The 22,804-nt window shown below is 42.7% G+C and overlaps 1 protein-coding gene across 1 annotated transcript in view; it reads right to left on the bottom strand.

Annotated features, from left to right (window-relative positions):
- The window catches only part of cdh24a (cadherin 24, type 2a), an 88,270-nt gene that overhangs the window by 28,141 nt on the left and 37,325 nt on the right, over positions 1 to 22,804 (bottom strand). The window contains exons 3-5 of the mRNA XM_065269038.1: positions 20,800 to 21,094; positions 20,532 to 20,651; positions 10,135 to 10,302 (exon numbers count right to left, since the gene is read on the bottom strand). Of these exons, the coding sequence (XP_065125110.1) occupies positions 10,135 to 10,302; positions 20,532 to 20,651; positions 20,800 to 21,094 (583 nt within the window). The remainder of the gene's footprint in view (positions 1 to 10,134; positions 10,303 to 20,531; positions 20,652 to 20,799; positions 21,095 to 22,804) is intronic.

The raw sequence follows: 22,804 nt of genomic DNA, 5'->3' as shown, positions 1-22,804 counted from the left end.
GCATGCAAATCATATTTTAGTTGTTTAAGGAAAAACAATGAGTTTAAATAAGTTTATTTATTCTTTATACTTAGGATATTTAGAACACATCCGCAATTGTGCATCAAGTCTGTAATGTGTGCTGTAGGTGCCAAACATTTAGGAATCTTATCCAAGTTGTAGTTAAAACTGGTCAGTTGTGACCTGGCATTTACGATCCCGCAATTGAAACTGTGACCACAAACATTACTAACTTGTGAATGAAAGGCAAAAAATCAGCTATGCCTTAACAAAAACAACCTTTTAAGAGCTGGTTCGCGGAAACGAGTTGGACTTTGCATCACTAATTTTGACGTCATGCGCTTGTCTGTTCTTTTGATGCCACATGAACACCACTCTTGGTCACCGTCTTGTCCTTCAAAACAAAAATATACCTCATCATATTAAAAGAACGATTGTGTGATTTTTACGGACATCAGGTGACCTGTAAATTTCCATTGCAGTTTTGTGATATATTCCTTTTTTCAAATTGCTCCGAAAAACCCATGAGCGTAAAACTTTTTTTACATACAGTATAGGAGTTGTTTCCATTAGGCACATTTTCAGTTATCTATTTTGATTTGCGCAATTTGAAGGATAATGGAAACGCGTCTTGTGAGTCTTTGTATTGTGAAAGCATCCTATAGATCTTTCTTTATTTACACACCGAGGAAAGCTTTTAAAGCAGTGGGAACGTTCAGCAGAGAGCGAGAGAAAGGCGAGATATCAGCAGGCGTGTACTGAAGTAGTGGTTGAGTGCACTTTATCACAACCCTTAAGTATTACTTTGGGATTTTGTACTTTTGTTGAGTACTGCTGAAACTGAAGTAAAGAAATTATATTTTATTATCTACAATTTTATCTAGACCTTCAAATCTGCTAAATATTTTTTTACAAATTATCGTAAGTTTGATTTTTTTCTTTTTGTCCATTTTCTGAGCTGACAAAACCATGAAATTACATGCAGTCTTTTAAAGACAGTGTAATTGTATTTGACCTAACCCTAGCATCCAATACAGTATTACAGACTTTTCAGACAAACTTTTACAGGTAAAAATAAACAAACATCAGATGTTGAGTAAATACATAAAAAACCTCCTTAATGATTTTTAGGTCGGATTTCACAGGAAATATAACTTTATTTTTTTGGACTTATAGTGTAATTATAGTGGAATAACATCACATCCATATACAGATTGAAGAGGTTTGTGCTGCTGCAGATGATGAAGAGTTTGTTATTTGTTCAATAGTTACTTAAACTTTAGTCAGTATTTAATCAGAAAAATGTTAAGCAACAATCATCTGGGGAATATGTCCATTTATTACATCTGGGGAATCATCTGTTGTTAAAATAATGAAAGCTTAAACTGCGGAGGGGAACGCAACAGAGCTCTTGCTAAAACAAAAGTTAACAAAGCAGACACGACTTTATCCACTGAACAGGTAAGATATCAGCAATGTGATTTATGCTGAAACATCTGGGTTTTTATTTGGTCAGAATGAATACAGCAGATATATTACTTGTTCAGATGACAATTTTCGGATATATGAGTTGTAGTACTTCGATGTATAATGACTGATCCGCTTTGAAACTGTGATCACATACAACAGATAGAGTAGCAGGGAAAAACCCAATGCACATACAGAAAATTACTCTGCAAATAACTGCATTTATGTTTTCAACAGAGATGGTGCTTGAAAGAAAAAAATTACGGATTGCAGCTTTATAGCCCGCATAAGCAGAAGAGTTGTGTCTGATGATGATGCATAAAGACCTCAGACTTGTCTCTTTAAACAGGCAACAAAGAATCAATGATGAGCATTACAGTCCGAAGTAACAATTACTGATAACAGAAACCCTGAAACGTAATATGATTTGAAAAGGACTCTAGAGTGTTTCCTAGTCAAGACTATAAAACGATTGTAATTAAACAGCTTGTTTGACAGTTACTTTAATGGGAAAATCTTCTTTGTCTCAATATTTCAGCAGTTAATTTCAAATGCTTTAAAAGGTTTACTAAATACTAACCAGGGCTTGACATTAACTTTTTTGCTCACCAGCCACAGTGGCCAGTGGCCAGCTGGTATATTCACTCACCTAAACGATTATTAAGAACATCTGTTCAATTTCTCATTAATGCAATTATCTAATCAACCAATCACATGGCAGTTGCTTTAATGCATTAAGGGGTGTGGTCCTGGTCAAGACAATCTCCTGAAATCCAAACTGAATGTCAGAATGGGAAAGAAAGGTGATTTAAGCAATTTTGAGTGTGGCATGGTTGTTGGTGCCAGACGGGCCGGTCTGAGTCACTGGGATTTTCACGCACAACCATTTCTAAGGTTTACAAAAAATGGTTTGAAAAGGGAAAAACATCCAGTATGCGGCAGTCCTGTGTGCAAAAATGCCTCTTTGATGCTAGAGGTCAGAGGAGAATGAGCCGACTGATTCAAGCTGATAGAAGAGCAACTTTGACTGAAATAACCACTCATTACAACCGAGGTATGCAGCAAAGCATTTGTGAAGCAACAACACGCACAACCTTGAGGCGGATGGGCTACAACAGCAGAAGACCCCACCGGGTACCACTCATCTCCAATACAAATAGGAAAAAGAGGCTACAATTTGCACAAGCTCACCAAAATTGGACAGTTGAAGACTGGAAAAATGTTGCCTGGGTTGATGAGTCTCGATTTCTGTTGAGACATTCAGATGGTAGAGTCAGAATTTGGTGTAAACAGAATGAGAACATGGATCCATCATGCCTTGTTTCCACTGTGCAGGCTGCTGGTGGTGGTGGTGTAATGGTGTGGGGGATGTTTTCTAGGCACACTTAGTGCCAATTGGGCATCGTTTAAATGCCACGGCCTATCTGAACATTGTTTCTGACCATGTCCATCTCTTTATGAACACCATGTACCCATCCACTGATGGCTACTTCCAGCAGGATAATGCACCATGTCACAAAGCTCAAATCATTTCAACATGGTTTCTTGAACATGACAATGAGTTCAGTGTACTAAAATGGCTTAAGAAGGGTCAAGTTGTAACTAGGAAAAATATCGAAAGTCTTTGGCATAAAATTTTTATTTAATGTACAACGCCAAATGTTACGGAATATGGCAAATGTAGCATTTAGTCTTTTTTAAAACCCATTATAACTTATTTTCAAATTCATTAATCAGCAATGACAGAAATATGCAGAAACATTTTCCTTTTGTGTAATGTTGGATGTAAAGAAAGGTACGTCCGTTTCCAGAGTTGGGTATAACGCGTTACTGTGTAACGCATTACTGTACTCTAATTACTTTTCCTGATAACGCAGTAACGTAACGCTTTACATTTTAAATGTATGTAATTTGATTACAGTTACCAATGACAACAAAATTACGTTACTAGCGTTACAAATTAAGTGCTGAAAAATTAATTAAAATGTATTTTAAAATGACGTTTTGCCATTGCACGGCAACGTCTGTTAACGAGCATGCGCGCAGCGTCAGTTAACGAGCATATGCTTACTCACTCGTCTGAGACGCAAGCAAATGGATGCTATGTGAGCGGTGGTTGATACTTCAAGTGGAATACAGACAATACATGTCCAAAACCTTGGCATTTCAGAGTGGGCTTTGCGCGATGACATCTGGTCTGCTGGAAGCGGTCGTACAGGTGTGTTTTTAAATCATTAATGTACAATAAGGTTTTATTTGTTAACATTATTTAACTATGTTATTTTATCATGAGCTCAATGCGTGCACTGCATTAAGTAATCATATGTTTATTTAAACAATTACCAAAACAACTTTTAATTGTTATATTTAACAAACTAACATGAATATTAACATTCTTTAACTTGACCAAAAAGCCCTTGCGAATGCGACAACGTGTTAAAACTCTAGTTTCTGTCTCCGCGACCGCGAATGAATAGATAGTGTAGCATTCAAGAGAAATGCACAGACACTAGTTTAACAAAACTCCTGGCTTTATTTTAACAGAGCACCCATAGGCCGATGCTCACGCACATCCAGTCGCGCGCCCGCGCCAGAGCGTGCACAACATCATAGCCCAAAACAAAAACCAAAAACCCCTCCCCTCATTGCACTAACCAATCACATTTCAGGGAATACATGGCAAAGAGAACAGAAACTCAGTGTTAACCCTTACAGAACAGAGTTGTAATAAACATCCAAGAACATCATTTTAAACACTGCTACGATAGATAGATAGATAGATAGATAGATAGATAGATAGATAGATAGATAGATAGATAGATAGATAGATAGATAGATAGATAGATAGATAGATAGATAGATGTTAATGAATGTAGAATGTTAAATGTTAAACATCTGTAACTTATTATAAAAGCTACAAATATTTCTGGACTATATATTCACTATATGACCAGTAATTTTAGGAGGGGGCAAAATCACACCAAAAATAGCTTTAAGCATTCAAATATGCACTGTAATCATTACTGTTTTCAAATGTTACAAGAAACATTTTCACATTAACACTGCCTTTGGGTTTATTCGTCCTTGTTTCTGACAGTTTCACTTTGTAGTTTTTTACATTTGATGTTGTCAAAGTAACTTAAAAGTAAAGTAATAAGTAATTCGATTACTTTTTGCATGTAGTAATCAGTAATGTAATCAAATTACAATTTTAAAGTAGTAATTAGTAATTTGTAGTGGATTACTTTTTTTGAGTAACTTACCCAACACTGTCCGTTTCTCATTATGCACTGCAAACAATGACAAGCGTTGTCTCTAGAGTGCCAGCAGGTTTTCGTCAAAGCCCAGAACACAGCAAACTAAAGGCACAGAATACTTTCTTCCCGCGTCCTCATTGCTCGTCCACACAATGCAACGCTCTTCACATCTATTTACCAGCGTGTATATATATGTCCCTTTTAGCTTAACCATTAAAACCAGAATCCAAAAAAGTGAAATAGAAAGCACAGAATTTGAGAATAAATAAAACAGAATTTGGGAAAAAATTAACTTATTTTATAGGGCCCTATGTAAAGTATACAATTTTTGCCTTAGATACTTGCACCCACATCTTTCGATTATACCTCACATTAATTTAAATCTTTTCTGTAAAGTTTACAGCCTGGTGGTTACTCTGTCATATCTCAGCAGTTTAGATGTTGATATATATCATCTGTAATAAGCTCAGAACGACACCTTGAGTTATTGGTTCAGTCCGGTTTGCTTAACCTCGCTGGACTTCTCTGGCTCAGAAGTGACTCAGTGTTGTTTACACACACACACTCTCTCCCTCTTCTTCATCATCTTCCTCTCTCTCACACACACACACACACGCACACGCACAAACAAAACTGACATCAACCTATAACCCTTATCAAAAAGAAACTCCCAAACTTTGATATCCTGGAATCACATCCTGCAGTCTTCTCATCTTGAAAGACATCATTAAATATTTCACACAGATGCTCTCACCCCCCATCAAATGCACCTTTATATCTGGTCTTCAAACACATACACATACACACACACAAGCACTGCTGGGGTTTTTAGTGCTCTGAGAGTCGTACAGAAGTGCGCTGTAGAAATGAAAGCTGTGACAGATCATGGGTCACTGAACACAAAGCTCATTTGAGAGATTCATGACTGGAGTGACACTTGATTCAGAACACCGTGAATCAACAGCGGCTCAGAGACAAGATATAATCCACATCGGCACACAATGTCTGTAACATATCCAACCACACCTTAAAAAAATACAGGGTAGGATCAAAGGTTACGCTTTGCTAAATACTTATGATACGGACAATTACAGACCACTTAGGATTTTCTAGAGTATTACCGCCAATCAAAGATTAATTTAATATCACAGATTTTAAACCGTATTTCTGCTGGAAATTTGTAAACACACCCGAGTTCATGATGTTTTATGAGGTGCTTACAGGATGAGACCCGGCATAATGATGTCTGGAGCACAACAGAAAAATCTGGGACTGGTTGATGCCGGTCTGCACAAGAGGCAAGATGCAAACAAACAACAGGTGCTTTCAGCGGTTGTGATTATAGGCTGTGATTCAAGGTGGTAATGAACAAAATTACTGAAGCACGGCCAATAAGATATGCTGTGATATTCAACTAACAGCATTATGAATTTCTAGGGAAATAATCTTATTCCAACAATTCAGAGAGGCGATTGAATTTGTACATCTGAGTAATTCTGTTTGGCATCTTTATCCAGTGCGCGTCTGATAATATCAGATCCTAATCAGACAGAATATAATACAGCCGGCTCAAGTCAATCCCTTGTGTCAACATCTGACGTCATATTGATTCTCTTCAAAAAGCCTCTCGCCTCTTCAAACGTCAATCAATTACTATAACAAGATGGCACTGGGCTTATGAAAAGAACTCCCGAAATAAGCTGGACTGGACAGAAATGGTGTCTGTATAATAGGATGTGGAGATCGAGAGCAGAAGAGAAAATACATGACCACACGCACACGCTTACACACGCGTGCGCACACACGCACACACAAACACCTTTTATCCTCATGCTGGTAAATAAGACAGCAAACATGGAAACAGCACTTGTTAGCAAACAGTGCCCTGCTAATGGACACGGACAGAGATATAAAGAGCCCTCAGCACAACTCTTTGATCTTTTGAATTTAGAACTTATGAAATAGGGTAGATGGAAAATTACTAGAACAAACTAGACCAGGACAGACCAGACTGGAATAGAACAGAATAGACAAGAAAACAACAGAGTAGACTAAAACAGAACAACCCTGCTGAAAAAACAGCATAGACCAGCATAATTCCCATGCTGGTTTGGCGCTGGGTAAGCTGGTGGTTACCAGCATACCAGCACCAAAACACAACATATGCTGGTAGACAAAAACAGAACAAAACAAACTAGACCAGACTAAAATAAAACAAAACAGACTGTACTACAGTAAAACAGAGCAAACTACACTAGACTAGATTAAAACAGAACATACTTGACAAGAACCCAACAGACTAGACAATTATACAGTACTGATACAGAACATGACAGATTAAACTAGAACAAAACAGACTAGACTAAAACAGAACAAAACAGACTAGACTAAAACATAATAAAACAGACTAGACTAAAACAGAATAAAACAAACTGGACTAGACTCAAACAGAACAAAATATACTAAAACAGAACAGACTAGACAACTAGACTAGAATAGAACAAAACAGAGTATACTAGACTAAAACAGAACAAAACAAATCATACAAAATAGACAAGACTAAAACTGAACAAAACAGAGTAGACTAAAACAGACAAGACTGGACTAGACTAGATTTAAATAAAACAAAACAGACTGGACTAGACTAAAACAAAGGAAAGTAGGTAACACTTTATTTCGATAGTTCACGTTAGACATTTTACTAATTATAAGTAACTTTGCAACTACTTATCAACTACCAATCTTTAGATAAATAGTCGACTGTCTGCTTAATTTCTACTAACACTATATTGTGATGATATCCCAACAGATATTCAACTGTCTATAAGTATCTTTGCAGGTGCATGTCAACTTATTCCACTAACCCAAACCTCTTCCCTAACCCCAACCATTACAGTCTACTAATACTCTAATGACAGTTAGTTGACGTATAGTTGCAAATTATTAAAAAAGTTAGTTGACATGTAGTTGAAAGTTATTTATAGTTAGTAGAATGTCTAAAGTGTACTATGAAAATAAAGTGTAACCGGAAAGTACACTAGACTAGACTAAAACAGAACAGACTTGAAAAGAACACAAAAAACTAGACAACTATACTGATACAGAACAGGACAGATTAAACTAAAACAAAACAGACTAGACAACACACAACAAAACAGTTTAGACTAGACTAAAACAGAACAAAACAGACTAGATTAAAACAGAACAGACTGGACTAGAACACAACAAACTAGACAACTAGACTAAAATAGAGCAAAACAGAATAGACTAGACTTAAACAGAGCAAAACAGACTAGACTAAAACAGAACAAACTGGACTAGACTAGACTAAAATAAAACAAAACAGACTGGACTAGACTAAAACAGAGTAAAGTACACTAGACTAGACTAAAACAGAACAGACTTGACAAGAACACAACAAACTAAACAACTATACTGATACAGAACATGACAGATTAAACTAGAACAAAACAGACTAGACAACAACACAACAAAACAGACTAGACTAGACTTAAACAGAACAAAACAGACTAGATTAAAACAGAACAGACTGGACTAGAACACAACAAACTAGACAACTAGACTAAAATAGAACAAAACAGAATAGACTAGACTTAAACAGAGCAAAAGAGACTAGACTAAAATAAAACAAACTGGACTAGACTAGACTAAAATAAAGCAAAACAGACTGGACTAGACTAAAACAGAGCAAAGTACACAAGACTAGACTAAAAACAGAACAGACTTGACAAGAACACAAAAGACTAGACAAGAACACATTAGACTAGACTAAAACAGAACAGACTAGACTAGACCTCAGGTCACAAAAGACTAGACTCAAAAAGAACACAGCAGGCTAGACAAGAACACATCAGACAAGACACATAAAGAACACAACAGACTAGACTATAACAGAACAGACTAGACAACTAGACTAAAATAGAATAAACCGAATAGACTAGACTAAAGCAGAACAAAACAGACTAGACTTAAACATAATAAAACAGACTAGACTAAAACAGAATAAAACAGACTGGACTAGACTCAAACAGAACAAAATATACTAAAACAGAACAGACTAGACTAGACCTCAGATCACAAAAGACTAGACTCAAAAAGAACACAGCAGGCTAAACAAGAACACATCAGACAAGACACAAAAAGAACACAACAGACTAGACTAGAACAGAACAGACTAGACAACTAGACTAAAATAGAAGAAACCGAATAGACTAGACTAAAACAAAACAAAACAGACTAGACAAAAACAGAACAAAACAGGCTAGACTAGACTAAAATAAAGCAAAACAGACTGGACTAGACTAAAACACAGCAAAGTACACAAGACTAGATTAAAACAGAACAGACTGGACTAGAACACAAAATACTGGACAAGAACACATTAGACTAGACTAAAACAGAACAGACTAGACTAGACCTCAGATCACAAAAGACTAGACTCAAAAAGAACACAGCAGGCTAGACAAAAACACATCAGACAAGACACAAAAAGAACACAACAGACTAGACAACTAGACTAAAATAGAATAAACCGAATAGACTAGACTAAAACAGAACAAAACAGACTAGACAGAAACAGAAAAAAACAGATTAGACTAAAACAGAATAAAACAGACTGGACTAGATTAAAACGGAGCAAAGTACACAAGACTAGATTAAAACAGAACAGACTGGACTAGAACACAAAAGACAAGACAAGAACACATTAGACTAGACTAAAACAGAACAGACTAGACTAGACCTCAGATCACAAAAGACTAGACTCAAAAAGAACACAGCAGGCTAGACAAGAACACATCAGACAAGACACAGAAAGAACACAACAGACTAGACTAGAACAGAACAGACTAGACAACTAGACTAAAACAGAATAAACCGAATAGACTAGACTAAAACAGAACAAAACAGGCTAGACTTGACTAAAATAAAGCAAAACAGATTGGACTAGACTAAAACAGAGAAAAGTACACAAGACTAGATTAAAACAGAACAGGCTGGACTATAACACAAAAGACTAGACTAAAACAGAACAGACTAGACCTCAGATCACAAAAGACTAGACTGAAAAAGAACACAACAGACTAGAACAGAACAGACTTGACTAGAACACAATACAACACAACAGACTAGACCACACATTAGAAAACAACAGACTAAACTAAAAAAAGAACAAAACAGACTGGACTAGAACACAAAAGACTAGGCTGAAATAAATAGAACAGACTAGACTACAACTAAATAGAATAGAGCAGACTACACTAGAAACATTTAGAAAACATACACAACAAGAGTAAAAATTTAAATATTTGATTAATTCTTGATCATTCCAGAAACCCACACATATTTGGTTGACTGGATGTAATAAAATCTGAAAGATGAAGGCACTGACTCTGAGTGAAGCGAGGTGGGTTGTCATTGACGTCGCTCAGATGCACAGTGAGTGTGGTGGTCCCTGTCAAACCCCCTTGATGTCCTCCCATGTCTCTGGCCTGAAGCACCACCAGGTACTGAGCCTGAGTCTCTCTGTCCATGTCAGGTACGGCGGTGCGAACGATGCCTGAAAGGAAAACACAAATCACTTAGATCGCTTTTATTACTGCCTGAGTGATATCGAACAAATGTCACACCAGCAAGACAGTAAGAGTGGGACAAAATGTGGTCAACAGAAGAGAATAAAGTCCAGTTACCCTATAATCTAGACACAATGTAGCCAATAGAACAAAACGTCTCGGTTACGTATGTAACCCTCGTTCCCTGAAGGAAGGGAACGGAGACGTCACGTCGTGACCGACGAATTGGGAACCGCTCCGCGGGTGACCTATCTACTTCGAGAAACTATAAAAACGCCAATGAACTTGGCATGCAGGTATTTGCATAATGCCGGCGCCGCCCCGCCAGGTGCGTATATAAGCCGCAGGTGCACAATACCAAATTAGCTATATTATTGCTGAGAAGCCGAGCAGCAGTGCCCGGCCTGAAAACAGCAATGGAACAGCAAACTGTGGCGACGGGACGTGACGTCTCCGTTCCCTTCCTTCAGGGAACGAGGGTTACATACGTAACCGAGACGTTCCCTTTCAGTCGGTCACTACGACGTCACGTCGTGACCGACGAATTGGGAATCCCTACCAAAACGCCACTGCAGCTGAACCCTTCCAGTGTCTGTAAAGCCCTCCGCCCTCCACATAGGGGGCGGAACCTAAGGCGAAATGCAGAAGGCCGGTCACTACCTGTTCCTTAACCCACGATAGTGAAGCAGCGAACTGGGGAAGCGTCTAAACTGAGCGGAGCTAGGACACTGCGGAAGCCATCCCCTAAGAAGGTTGAATGGATGACATAAAAATATGAAACAACCGATAGGTTGCTCATAAAAAGTCTCTGAACAAAACATAGTATGCAGAGAGATGCAGAGCAGGCTCTGCTAAGGAAAACGTGGAGGATTAGTACCCCACGGAGTATACACACAAATGAACCCCACGTAGGGGACAAATGTGGACGCCTAGCCTACACAGGTTTACAGAGAATACATCAGTGATAGGTTGACAGCGGATGCTCCGCAACACCAGCTATCAGGGCGGTGGAGGAGAGGCAAAAACAGTTTTTTTGACGTTTTTTCCCAGATGGCCTTCCATATTGGTGCAGATGTGCAGCACCAAAATAGAGGCTCCAAGCCGACACACGAGCCGACCCTCGGCATTCTTAACTAGTTAGTAGAAAGAACCCGAGTGGAAACCGGTTCGACACGAACACTATAGAATCTTGTGAACGTATTAGGTGTCGCCCAGCCTGCAGCTCTACAAATATCTGTTAGCGAGGAACCGCGAGCCAGTGCCCAAGATGATGCCACACTGCGTGTAGAGTGAGCACGTAAATTAAACGGACAAGGCACATTCTGCTTTTGATATGCAAGGGCTATAGTATCCACAATCCAATGGGACATCCTCTGCTTGGTGACAGCTTTTCCTTTCTGCTGACCACCGTAACAAACAAAGAGCTGATCTGAGGTCCTAAAGCTTTGCGTCCTGTCTATATACACACGTAGTGCACGAACAGGGCATAACAAAGCCGTGGCTGGGTCTGCCTCCTCCAAAGGCAGCGCTTGGAGGTTCACCACTTGATCTCTGAAAGGAGTGGTGGGAACTTTGGGCACAAAGCCGGGCCGGGGTCTCAGTGTTACGCTGGATGCAGCCGGCCCGAACTGAAGGCACGATTCATCGACCGAAAATGCATGAATATCCCCTATCCTCTTAACAGAAGCCAAAGCAAGGAGAGTTAATGTTTTCATAGTAAGAAATTTAACACTCACACTATGCAGAGGCTCAAATGGGGCTTCCTGGAGTGATTTCAGCACCAAGGACAGGTCCCAAGGAGGAATAGAGGGAGGACGCGAAGGATTCAGTCTTCGAGCGCCTCTGAGAAATCTAATGACCAGGTCGTGCTGACCCACTGTTCTACCGTTTACGGGTGAATGGTGAGCTGATATCGCAGCGATATCGACTTTAATAGTGGATGGTGACAGCCTATTCTCCAAACGGCGCTGGAGATATAAAAGCACAACACTAATCGGGCATTCTCGGGGGTTTTCACTTTGGGAAGAACACCAGTCGACAAACAGGTTCCATTTAAGCGCGTAAGCCTGTCTCGTAGACGGCGCTCGCGCTGCAGCAATAGTGTTAGATACCTCTTGCGGTAAATCACTCAAATCCTCCGTGCCCCATCCAGAGACCACACATGGAGGTTCCACAGGTCGGGGCGCGGGTGCCATAATGTGCCCTCTTGTTGAGAAAGAAGGTCCTTCCTCAGGGGAATCTTCCAAGGGGGGGCTGTCGCGAGGAGAGAGAGTTCTGGAAACCAACTCCTGGTTGTCCAATACGGTGCCACCAACAGCACGCTCTCCTCGTCCTCCCGGATTTTGCATAGGGTTTGCGCAATGAGGCTCACCGGAGGGAACGCGTATTTGCGCATGTTTCGCGGCCAGCTGTGTGCCAATGCATCCACGCCGAGCGAGTCGTCGGCTAGTGAATAGAACAGGCGACAATGGGTCGTCTCTGGGGAAGCAAACAGATCTATCTGCGCTTTGCCGAAACGTCTCCAAATCTGCTGAACCGCAATGGGGTGGAGTCGCCATTCGCCGGGACGCGCAGCCCGAGAGAGCGCATCCGCCTCTACATTGAGCGTGCCCGGGATGTAAATGGCACGAAGAGACCTCAAATTCTTCTGACTCCAAGTGAGGAGATGACGGGCGAGATGCGACAGGTGACGCGAGCGTAAACCGCCTTGACGATTGATGTACGCCACGGTCGCAGTGTTGTCTGTGCGAACTAATACATCTTTGCCCTGTAACTCGTTGCTGAAACGGACGAGCGCAAGATATACAGCCCACATTTCTCGGCAATTTATGTGCCAATGCAGCTGGGGTGCCGTCCAGACCCCCGAAGCCGCAAGCCCATCGTACGTGGCCCCCCACCCCGTGTCCGAAGCATCTGTGCATACTATTGCATGCCTGGAGACCTGTCTCAGAGGCACACCGGCTCGGAGAAACGCACGGTCTGACCACGGAGTGAAAGTGCGACGACACGCAGGTGTAATGATAACACGGTGAATGCCGCGCAGCCACGCTCTCCTCGGGACTCGATCGTGAAGCCAATGCTGAAGCGGTCGCATATGGAGCAGTCCGAGCGGAGTTACAGCTGCGGCTGCTGCCATATGCCCCAAAAGCTTCTGAAATTGTTTCAGCGGGACCGCGCTCTTGCTCTTGAATGTATTCAGGCAAGTCAGAATCGACTGTACACGCGCTTCTGTTAGACGAGCTGTCAAATCGATCGAGTCCAGTTCCATACCGAGAAAAGAGATTCTCTGCACGGGGCAAAGCTTGCTCTTTTCCCAGTTGACCCGAAGACCCAAACGAGCGAGGTGTTTTAAAGTTAAATCTCTGTGATCGCACAGCGTCTGACGTGTTTGAGCTATTATTAGCCAATCGTCCAGATACGCGAGAATGCGCACACCTCTCTCTCTCAGGGGTTTTAAAGCCCCCTCCACTACTTTGGTGAATACACGGGGCGACAGAGAGAGCCCGAATGGGAGGACTTTGTACTGGTATGCTCGCCCCTCGAACGCAAAGCGGAGAAACGGCCTGTGCCGGGGGAGAATCGATACATGAAAGTACGCGTCCTTCAGGTCGATAGATGCGAACCAATCGTTCGGACGAATGCATGGAAATATGCGTTTGGGCGTCAGCATTTTGAACGGCATTCTGTGAAGTGCACGGTTCAGCGAACGCAGGTCCAGGATCGGTCGCAAGCCGCCGCTTTTCTTGGGTACAATAAAGTAAGGGCTGTAAAACCCCGACCTCATCTCGGCTGGAGGGACCGGCTGGATCGCGTCTTTCGCCAATAAGACAGCGATCTCCGCACGGAGGACGTGCGCATCGGCAGCTCTCACCGTAGTGAAACGAACGCCGGAGAATTTGGGGGGACGCCGGGCAAATTGGATCGCATAGCCGAGACGAATCGTGCGTAAAAGCCAACGCGACGGGCTGGGAAGCTGTTTCCACGCCCCCAGACACCGTGCGAGGGGGACTAAAGGCACGATCGGTGTACCCGCGGCAGGCGCAACGGAGGTGATCGCCGGTGTGTGCGTAACGGCCGCACCGACAGCAGTGTTGTGTGTGATAACACTCACCTGAGTCCGTTGCTGGGTGGTTGAGTAAGGGAGGCTCTGCTGAAGACACCTCTCGCCACTCGATGCACCCTCTGACGAAGGAGGAGGGAGACGATGGGTTATGAGCCCGTAGCTGTCTCCTACCGCCTGAGAAGTTGGAGAGCGCGGAGGGGTTATGAGCCCGAGCGCCGCTCTCGTTCTCCTCTGATGAGTCGGAGAACGAGGGGGGGTTATGAGCCCGCTCGTATCTCCGGCGCTCATCTGAAGACCTAGAGATGGAAGTGGAATTCGCTCTTTTTGTGAATTTGTGGGTGCCGACTGAAAAGTCGGCGGAACAGAAAAATGAAACAAAAGATTCCCCAACCGGCCCTTCTCCGGTGGGGGGAGTGGTGCCTTCACCATCTCCCGAAGAGCGATCCCCTCCATCTCTAGGTCGCCCGTCTCAGGGCCGCTTCGATCTCCTCTTTCCACCCTTCGGAGCGGGCTGAGCGGGCGGGGCGGGCTGCTGACGACCGGTTCCTCGCTTCTTAGAAGAGCCCCGGGGAGGAACGGAGGCGGCCGCCGCAGGACGCCCTCGGCGAGGAGCAGGCTGAGGCGCCGACGTGGATGGGGCAGGCGCAGGACGCTTCCGACGTGGCATGATTTGAGCTATGGCCTCAGTCTGCTTCTTGGCCGCGGAGAATTGCTGCGCAAACTCCTCGACCGTCTCGCCGAACAGGCCGGTCTGGGAAACCGGAGCATTCAGGAGCCGGGTTTTATCAGCATCCTTCATGTCCGCCAGACACAGCCAGAGATGGCGTTCCTGGACTACCAGGGTAGACATCGCACGCCCGACGGCGCGTGCGGTGACCTTGGTCGCACGAAGCGCCAGATCAGTGGCCGCACGCAGTTCAGAGAACTCCGCCGAGTCGTGACCTCCCGCGTGCAGGTCCCTCAGAGCCTTAGCCTGATGAACCTGCAGCAATGCCATGGCATGCAGGGCAGAGGCTGCCTCCCCACAAGCTTTGTAAGCAGCACCGGTCAGCGCCGAAGACTGCTTACAAGCCCGTGAGGGGAGAGTAGGCTGGTCCCGCCAGGAGGAAGCGACACCGGCCGGACACAACTGCATCGCGACCGGCCGCTCCACTGACGGGATACCAGTATACCCCCTGGCATCTCCACCCTCGAGAGAGGTGAGGGGTGAAGGCTGAAACGGCCGGTTCCGGGCGGAAAACGGGGTTTTCCACGACCGCGTCAGCTCTTCATGTACCTCGGGGAAGAAGGGCACCGGGGGCGAGGACTGAGAAGCCCTGGCACCCCCGAAGTACCAATCATCGAGGCGGGACGGTTCAGGTGGGGGAGGTTCAGTCCACTCCAAGCCGACCGCCGCCGCCGCCCGAGCGAGCATGGCTGCCATCTCGGGGTCGAACGCAGGACCCGCAACCCGACCCGAAGGCGGGAGCGGATCTGGATCGACGTCCGAGGCTGACAACCCCCCCTCCGACGTTACGGTGGACATCGCGTCCGGTGGAGGCTCGACAGAGCGCGAGGACACCGTAGAACACGGGCCGCTCGTCTCCATCGGGACCTCCGCTGGCAACGGATCAGGGCGCTGGGAGCTGCTGGACGAACCAGCAGACCGACCCAGCACCGTTATACGGAGGTCATCCTTCGCAAGTTTGGTAGCTGCGCCCTTAGCAGCACCAGACTTGGAAGGCGGGTGCCGTTCCCGGAGAAACGACACCCGTCTCCGCAAATCCGCCATAGTCATGCCCTCACAAGTGGAGCATGAACTATCACGCAACGCTGCCTCTGCGTGCTGGAGCCCCAGACACGAAACACAGCGCTCGTGGCCATCCCGGGGAGCGATGAACACACCGCATCCAGAAACGGAACACGGGCGGAATGCCATCTTTAAAAAGACGCACCCGACCGTGACACGAATGAGTGACTGTCTTTAAAAAGACACAAAGCTCAAACGTGCTGCTCTTTTAGGGAAATCACTCTTTTTGTGCGAGCTGGTGAAACACACAGGGAGAGGCAAACGCACTCACTCAACTCAAGTCCTAAAAGAGACAGAGAGAGAGAGAGAGAGAAAAGGGTGGAGAAAACACTGCGAGCCTCCGCTGAGGTGTCTTTGCCCAACCAACTTCAGCAAGCTGAGATCTTTTTCCTCCAAGAACAGGGATCTACGAAGATCAGTATACGCTTCTCGAGAGCAGATGTCTGCCGGCTTCGAAGCAAAAAGCTAATTTGGTATTGTGCACCTGCGGCTTATATACGCACCTGGCGGGGCGGCGCCGGCATTATGCAAATACCTGCATGCCAAGTTCATTGGCGTTTTTATAGTTTCTCGAAGTAGATAGGTCACCCGCGGAGCGGTTCCCAATTCGTCGGTCACGACGTGACGTCGTAGTGACCGACTGAAAGGGAACAGAATTATGAATTGAGTTTTAATAATCTAGAAAATGGAACAGAATAAAATTTACTTAATTATATAATCTAGTAAATAGAGAAATGTTAACCATTTACAAACACTGTTTATAAAAAACTTAATTCAACTTATCTCTAAAATGTGATAAAATAATTGCTGCAAACTTTTCTCTGTCTTCGATAGCACCGCTCTCATGCCATTCTCGTGACAGGAAGTAAAGGGAAGTTGTTTCAAGGAGAGGAGGAGATTAGTGGTTTTGAAAATCTGAAATCGATTCTGAATCCCAAAGACGATGATTGCACATCTCTTTCATGTATTATGTCTCTTTGATCAGTTGGAAGTCCTTATCAATCTAAAATCACTGAGTTTGAGTTGTTTTTAACATGCATTTAAAAAAGCAACACTCGTCAAACATAATCATTATAAATATTCTTTATTATCATTAAAATACCTGTAATGCTGCGTTCAGACCAGCCGAGGCATCAAGCGCGAATGATTTCAATGTTAAGTCAATGTAAAGACGCGTTGACAAACCTGCGAGTTGAAAAATTTTAACTTTGGCAGAAAAATGTGCCGCGTTAACCAATCAGGAGCTTGCTCTAGTAGTGACGTGATTACAGGAAGCAAGTGGAGTCGCAGAAGCCCCTCCCATGACGCAAATTTCTGCGTGAATGTCTCGATAACTAGAATTTCACGCGTGAATGAAGTAAGTAAACTCAAATTGTTCAAGCGGCAACATAGACGCGGTATGTCCAAATTGATGGTATTTAAAACACAGTAGCTGGAAAGTACCTGGATTACTTCTTGCAAGATTTTTAAGTGTTTATACAATGGACACTTTACTCTTCTGTGAGCCCCCAGGAGGGGAGTCACCCAACAAAGAAGGAGGCATCGTCATATTAAAAAATTGTGTAAAATTGTGTTGCGGCTCTATTAAAATTTTAATACATAAGGTAAACTGTTGTTTCTTGTGATTAAAGTGCCCATCTTATGACTGCTTTTCCACAAGTTAAATAGGTGTATGAGTTCCATAAAACATGTTTCAAAAGTTGTAGGAAAAGATTGTTACCCATCTCTAGTAGCCTCTGTTTCAGTGCATTTAATTGTGCCATTTTGAGCTGGTCATTACATATTTATGAGCTGCTGCTCCTTTGATCACGCCCCACTACTAACGTCATGTGCGCATGAGCAGTACAGACTATATTATTAATTTATATATTATTATTAACGGTTTATGTATTGCCAACAGACAAATCAAGCAAAAATTATCACTAATAAGTACATTCCAGGAGAAGAAACTCATGACACAATGATTCCAGAGTAAATTGTGATGTAGCAGTCTCAACAATACACTCGTTTTCCCTGGACAACCCTAACCCCGGATTTCCACCGACTGCGGAACGGCTGCGGATCCGCTGCGGAACGGCGGCGGAGTCAATCGGTTTCCATTCAAGTCAATGTGTGTATTTCCACTGACTGCGCTCCGAATCCGTCACAGCTCCGGCCATCCGCAGCCCTCCGGCACAAATACGCAGAGCTTTTATTTTTGACGGATGCCGGACAGCTCTGCAGGGCGGAGCCATGACTTTATCGCGTGATCATACCTGAATTCGCGAGAACTCGTGTTTTTTTATTAAATCTTTGCAATACAAACATTACAAACACACACAAATAAAGTCATTAATACAGAAACAACAAATAATAGACAGGAACAGAGCCAGGGGGAGTTTCAAATAAATACATTAAGATAGATCATATATAAATGTTTTAGCAGCCTTCTTATTTTTTGAATTTTGGATGGATTTGATGTACTGCTCTGTCTACGCGAGATCTCGTGTTGTGATCTGGGCTGGTTTGTAAAAACGTCATAATTCAACGGCATAATGGGCAGAGACAGAACTAGGTATCGCGCGATCATCACGTGAATATGCGAGACCTCATGGGTCCTCGTCACTTCAGCACGCAGCCGCTCTGCAACAAAAACGGAACTGGTGGGTATTGGGGGACGGCAGATTGCGGAGACGTAACGCAGCGGAGCTGATCTGCAGCCGCTCCGCAGTCGGTGGAAATCCGGGGTAACATATTCCCGTTATAAAACATTTTCAAACGCATTATTTTCGCAAATTACAGAAATTAAGACCCAGCAGGGGATGTATACTGCTTGTGGACAGCATGCTAATTGCTAGAAGCTAGCGGAACTCCGGACCGTATCTTAAGAAAGTGATAAGAGACTCGGGGGTACGTTAGCCTCGTCAGAAAAGGTCGATAAGGCCCAGTCTTCGTTAGTTTGGCAAAACACTATTACTTAGTAAGTTCATGTAGAATTATAAAACAAAGCAGTTAAATATTTCTTTTAGCTTTCGAAAACGTATGGTAGCTGGTCACTGGCTTTGCAGGAGAAACCACGGTGCAAACTAACTAGCATAGCGGTTAGCCACCTCGTCGTTCTCAATGGTAAATGACTGCTAAAAAACACACAAGTTCACCCACTCGGCGTGCACCAGTTCGTGGGCGGGATGATGTCAGTTTCTTTCTGTTAACAATATCAATATAGCCTACTGTCTACAAACATGAATAATATTAGGATTACTATACATCGTTTAAAAGGTAACTTATAACTTACGGGTTTAACATCAGTGTATGGTCTCTGTTTTGAGATACAGATACTCTAGCATCATAAATGTTGTACTTTGTGACATAAGTCCAGATGACAACATGCAAAATATAAACGTAACTTCTTATCTTTATGTTGATATAACAATCGCAAATCGAATCCAGTCTGTTTCAAATGTGTAAATAATCCATAAAAGTCCAATTAAATACATCCAATGATCATTTTTGTCCACAAATGCGTATAATCCGTAAAATATAGATACATAGTCTGTTGTTTACATCAGATTTCGCATGAACGTCTTGTAATAGTATAATATCGGACTATTTGCATCGTAACACACTGTATATGAGATTACACTTTAGGTTCCTGTAAACACATAAACACGCGTTAAAACTTTGTTTTTAAAAGTAGGCGGGAGTATAATCCATAATATCCAAATAGCGCAGTTATTTCCGTGAGCCATGATAACAGTATAGAGGATATCAGCGAAGTGCCTGCTCTGTGCTCTCTAGCTACCTGGTGGGTGGAGACCTGCGATTGGGGTGGTGGGCGGCAAAATTCAAACGGAATGTGACGACAAGGCTAGTTACGTCACAACGGAGCTTAGTTTGAAACCATGCAATCTGAGACTCAAGGCAGAGGACATTCAGAAACCTGTTTCTCACTCAAAACAGCATGGATGGAAGTTTGTATGCGTGTGGAAGCACCAGAGACAAAAAATAACCCAGAAAAAGTGAGTTTTCATAATATGGGCACTTTAATTTGCGCATCCAAGTTAACGGCTCACCTGTCCTGTTGTTATGATGACGTATGTCACTTGATGTATTAACATGGCGAATGTAGTACATCCGAAATTCATTCACATTAATTATATACATACTGTTTTATTGGTCGATGAGTAGAAACTTGATCTCATCTGTACGTACTGTCACAGTACTCGTTTTCATACAAAGGGATTCATTTAAACTTTATAAACTAGTAAATCGAATGGCTCTTCTACTGTATGGCATCGTGAAGCATCTTTATTTTTAAGAGAGTAGTTATATAATCTAGTAAAAAGTATCGAGTCATAATCTATTCAACAGAATTGAATGCACACCTGACTGTGGGTCCACAGTAAAGTACTGTTGGCCTTGGATCACTGAATAAACAAGTTTGGCACTACTCCCATAAGTTGGGTCATCAGCATCTGTGGCTGTCACCTGAATTACCGATGTGCCTGGAGGAATAAGAGAGAGAAAGAGAGAGAGATATTTTTGACAAAGTCAAGGTTCACTGAGCATGTTGCCTTCTCTCAATTCCTGAAAACTCAACAGTCCCAGTGACAGCAGTCAAAGGCGTTACGTGACCGTATGTAAAGGCAGTACCGATGTTGGCCATCTCAGGAACAGTGGCGCTGTAAGGGCCGCCCTGGAACACAGGTGGGTTATCATTGATGTCTTGAACACGAATGATGAACTGGGACGAAGGCTCCAGGGCCCGGCCAGTCTGTTTGTCTGTTGCCGTGGCGATAAGACGGTACTCATCCTTCTCCTCCCTGTCGAGGGGCTTGGTGACGTGAATATTCCCCGTTCGGCTGTCGATGACGAACACAGACCCTGCCCCCTCGCCTTTCAAAATGTATTTGATTCGGCCGTCACCCCTGTCCACGCTCGAAAGGAGCTAGATGGTAGAAAAAGACTGTGGTTAACGACTCATAGTTTCACATGTTAGCTCCAATTTAAAGAGGTATCACAGGAGGCTGAAACATTTTGGTTTCTTGTATTTAAGCCTATTTTTTACGATCACGTCTTTGTTTAAGTAAATCTTTTACACAATTGGCTCATTTACATATTTATGATTCCAAAACAATAGCAGGTAGATTTGTAGTTGTCAGTGAAATTAGAGAAAATGTGTCCATGTGACATTTCTGTGGTAACTTACAACTGTAATTGTTAGCTAAATCACTCTCTATTTTCTTTATTGGGTAATATTTTTGTGTTAACAACGTCCCATAATGACACGGGAGATCGCCTGCTTCTGTGTGAATAAATAACTGCATGAGGTAATGAGATCTACTTCTCGTAACATTTACCGCAAACAATTTATATCTATAAAGAGAAGAAATGTAATGAGAGAAACAGTCCTTACAATACTGTATGTCCATGAGAATGAGTTGACCCAAAAATTAGAATTTTGTCATCATATTCATATTTGAAGAATAGTCTGCTCGCTTTAATGAGTACTGGGGCTTTCAGGCTCCATAATGATAATAAAAGCACTATAAAAGTATCATAAAACTGATCCATACGACTTGTGTGGTACGGGCAAAGTCAAAATCTACAAAAAATCTTTATAAAAATGGTCCAAAGCTGTCACTGGGGCAGCACCCTTTAAAAAGGTCCTAACATGTACCATTTAAGTAGATACATTCATTATGTTTAAACTCTTTCGATGCAAAGGTGTACTTTTTAAAAGGGTACCACCCCAGTGACTGCTAGGGACATTAATAAGACCCTTTCAATAAACATAAGAGTCTTCAAAGTGGTTTTCATAGAAGAAAGGTTGTATGAGTTTGGATTGAGATTTGATTGAGTAAATAATGACAAAGTTTAATTTTGGGAGTCAACTAATCCTTTAATAATAAAAAGACTTTCCCCGTTAATGCTTTTGGGCGAACTCATAATTGCCATGTTTGTGCTTTGGGCAGCGAGACTGATCTGGGATCAGTGGAAAGGGCACCATTCACCTGGGGCATAAAAAGACCTGAATAACCAGATATGCAGTCTGCCTGATATGAGGAGCACCAGGTGTTTTGGACTGATAGGATGTTGATGATTGGTCGGGCAGAAAATTCATTAGCTCAGCCGACCAATAAGGTCACAAGGGAATTATGAGGTACATGGTACATACAGTAAATGTGCCAAATAAACCTGTGAGCATACATCAACTATGTTCAAGATGGAATACTGCCATACTAAAAATATTATTACAGCAGAGTGTACTATTTAGTTAGTATATAAAAAACGTTGTAAACTGTAGCGTGCTATACTGTAGTCACGACCTGATTAAGTTACATATTTAATTCAGTAAGTAAAGGCGTATTTTGTAAAACTACTAGCACAGTTATATATTTTTTTCATGTGTACTTATATTATCCCAATTCAGTTTAAGTGCTCAGTCGCTCTCCATAGGGTCGCTTGTCAATGGTGTCACATATCTACGGTTTCTGCTTTTACTGTTATAGAAACTATGGGTGAGTTTGCTATTACATCATAATATGGTAGGAACGAATTGAAAGCATTATGCGATCGTTTGATGTTATTTGAAGATCAAGTTGTACAATGCGGCATGCGGAAGTAGAAATTTGGATGTTTAAAGAGCACCTATTTT

The sequence above is a fragment of the Paramisgurnus dabryanus genome, chromosome 21 (genome assembly GCF_030506205.2).
Source record: "Paramisgurnus dabryanus chromosome 21, PD_genome_1.1, whole genome shotgun sequence".
NCBI lineage: Eukaryota > Metazoa > Chordata > Actinopteri > Cypriniformes > Cobitidae > Paramisgurnus > Paramisgurnus dabryanus.
Note: the sequence above shows the minus strand (reverse complement) of the source record. Positions and strands in the feature narration are given on the sequence as shown.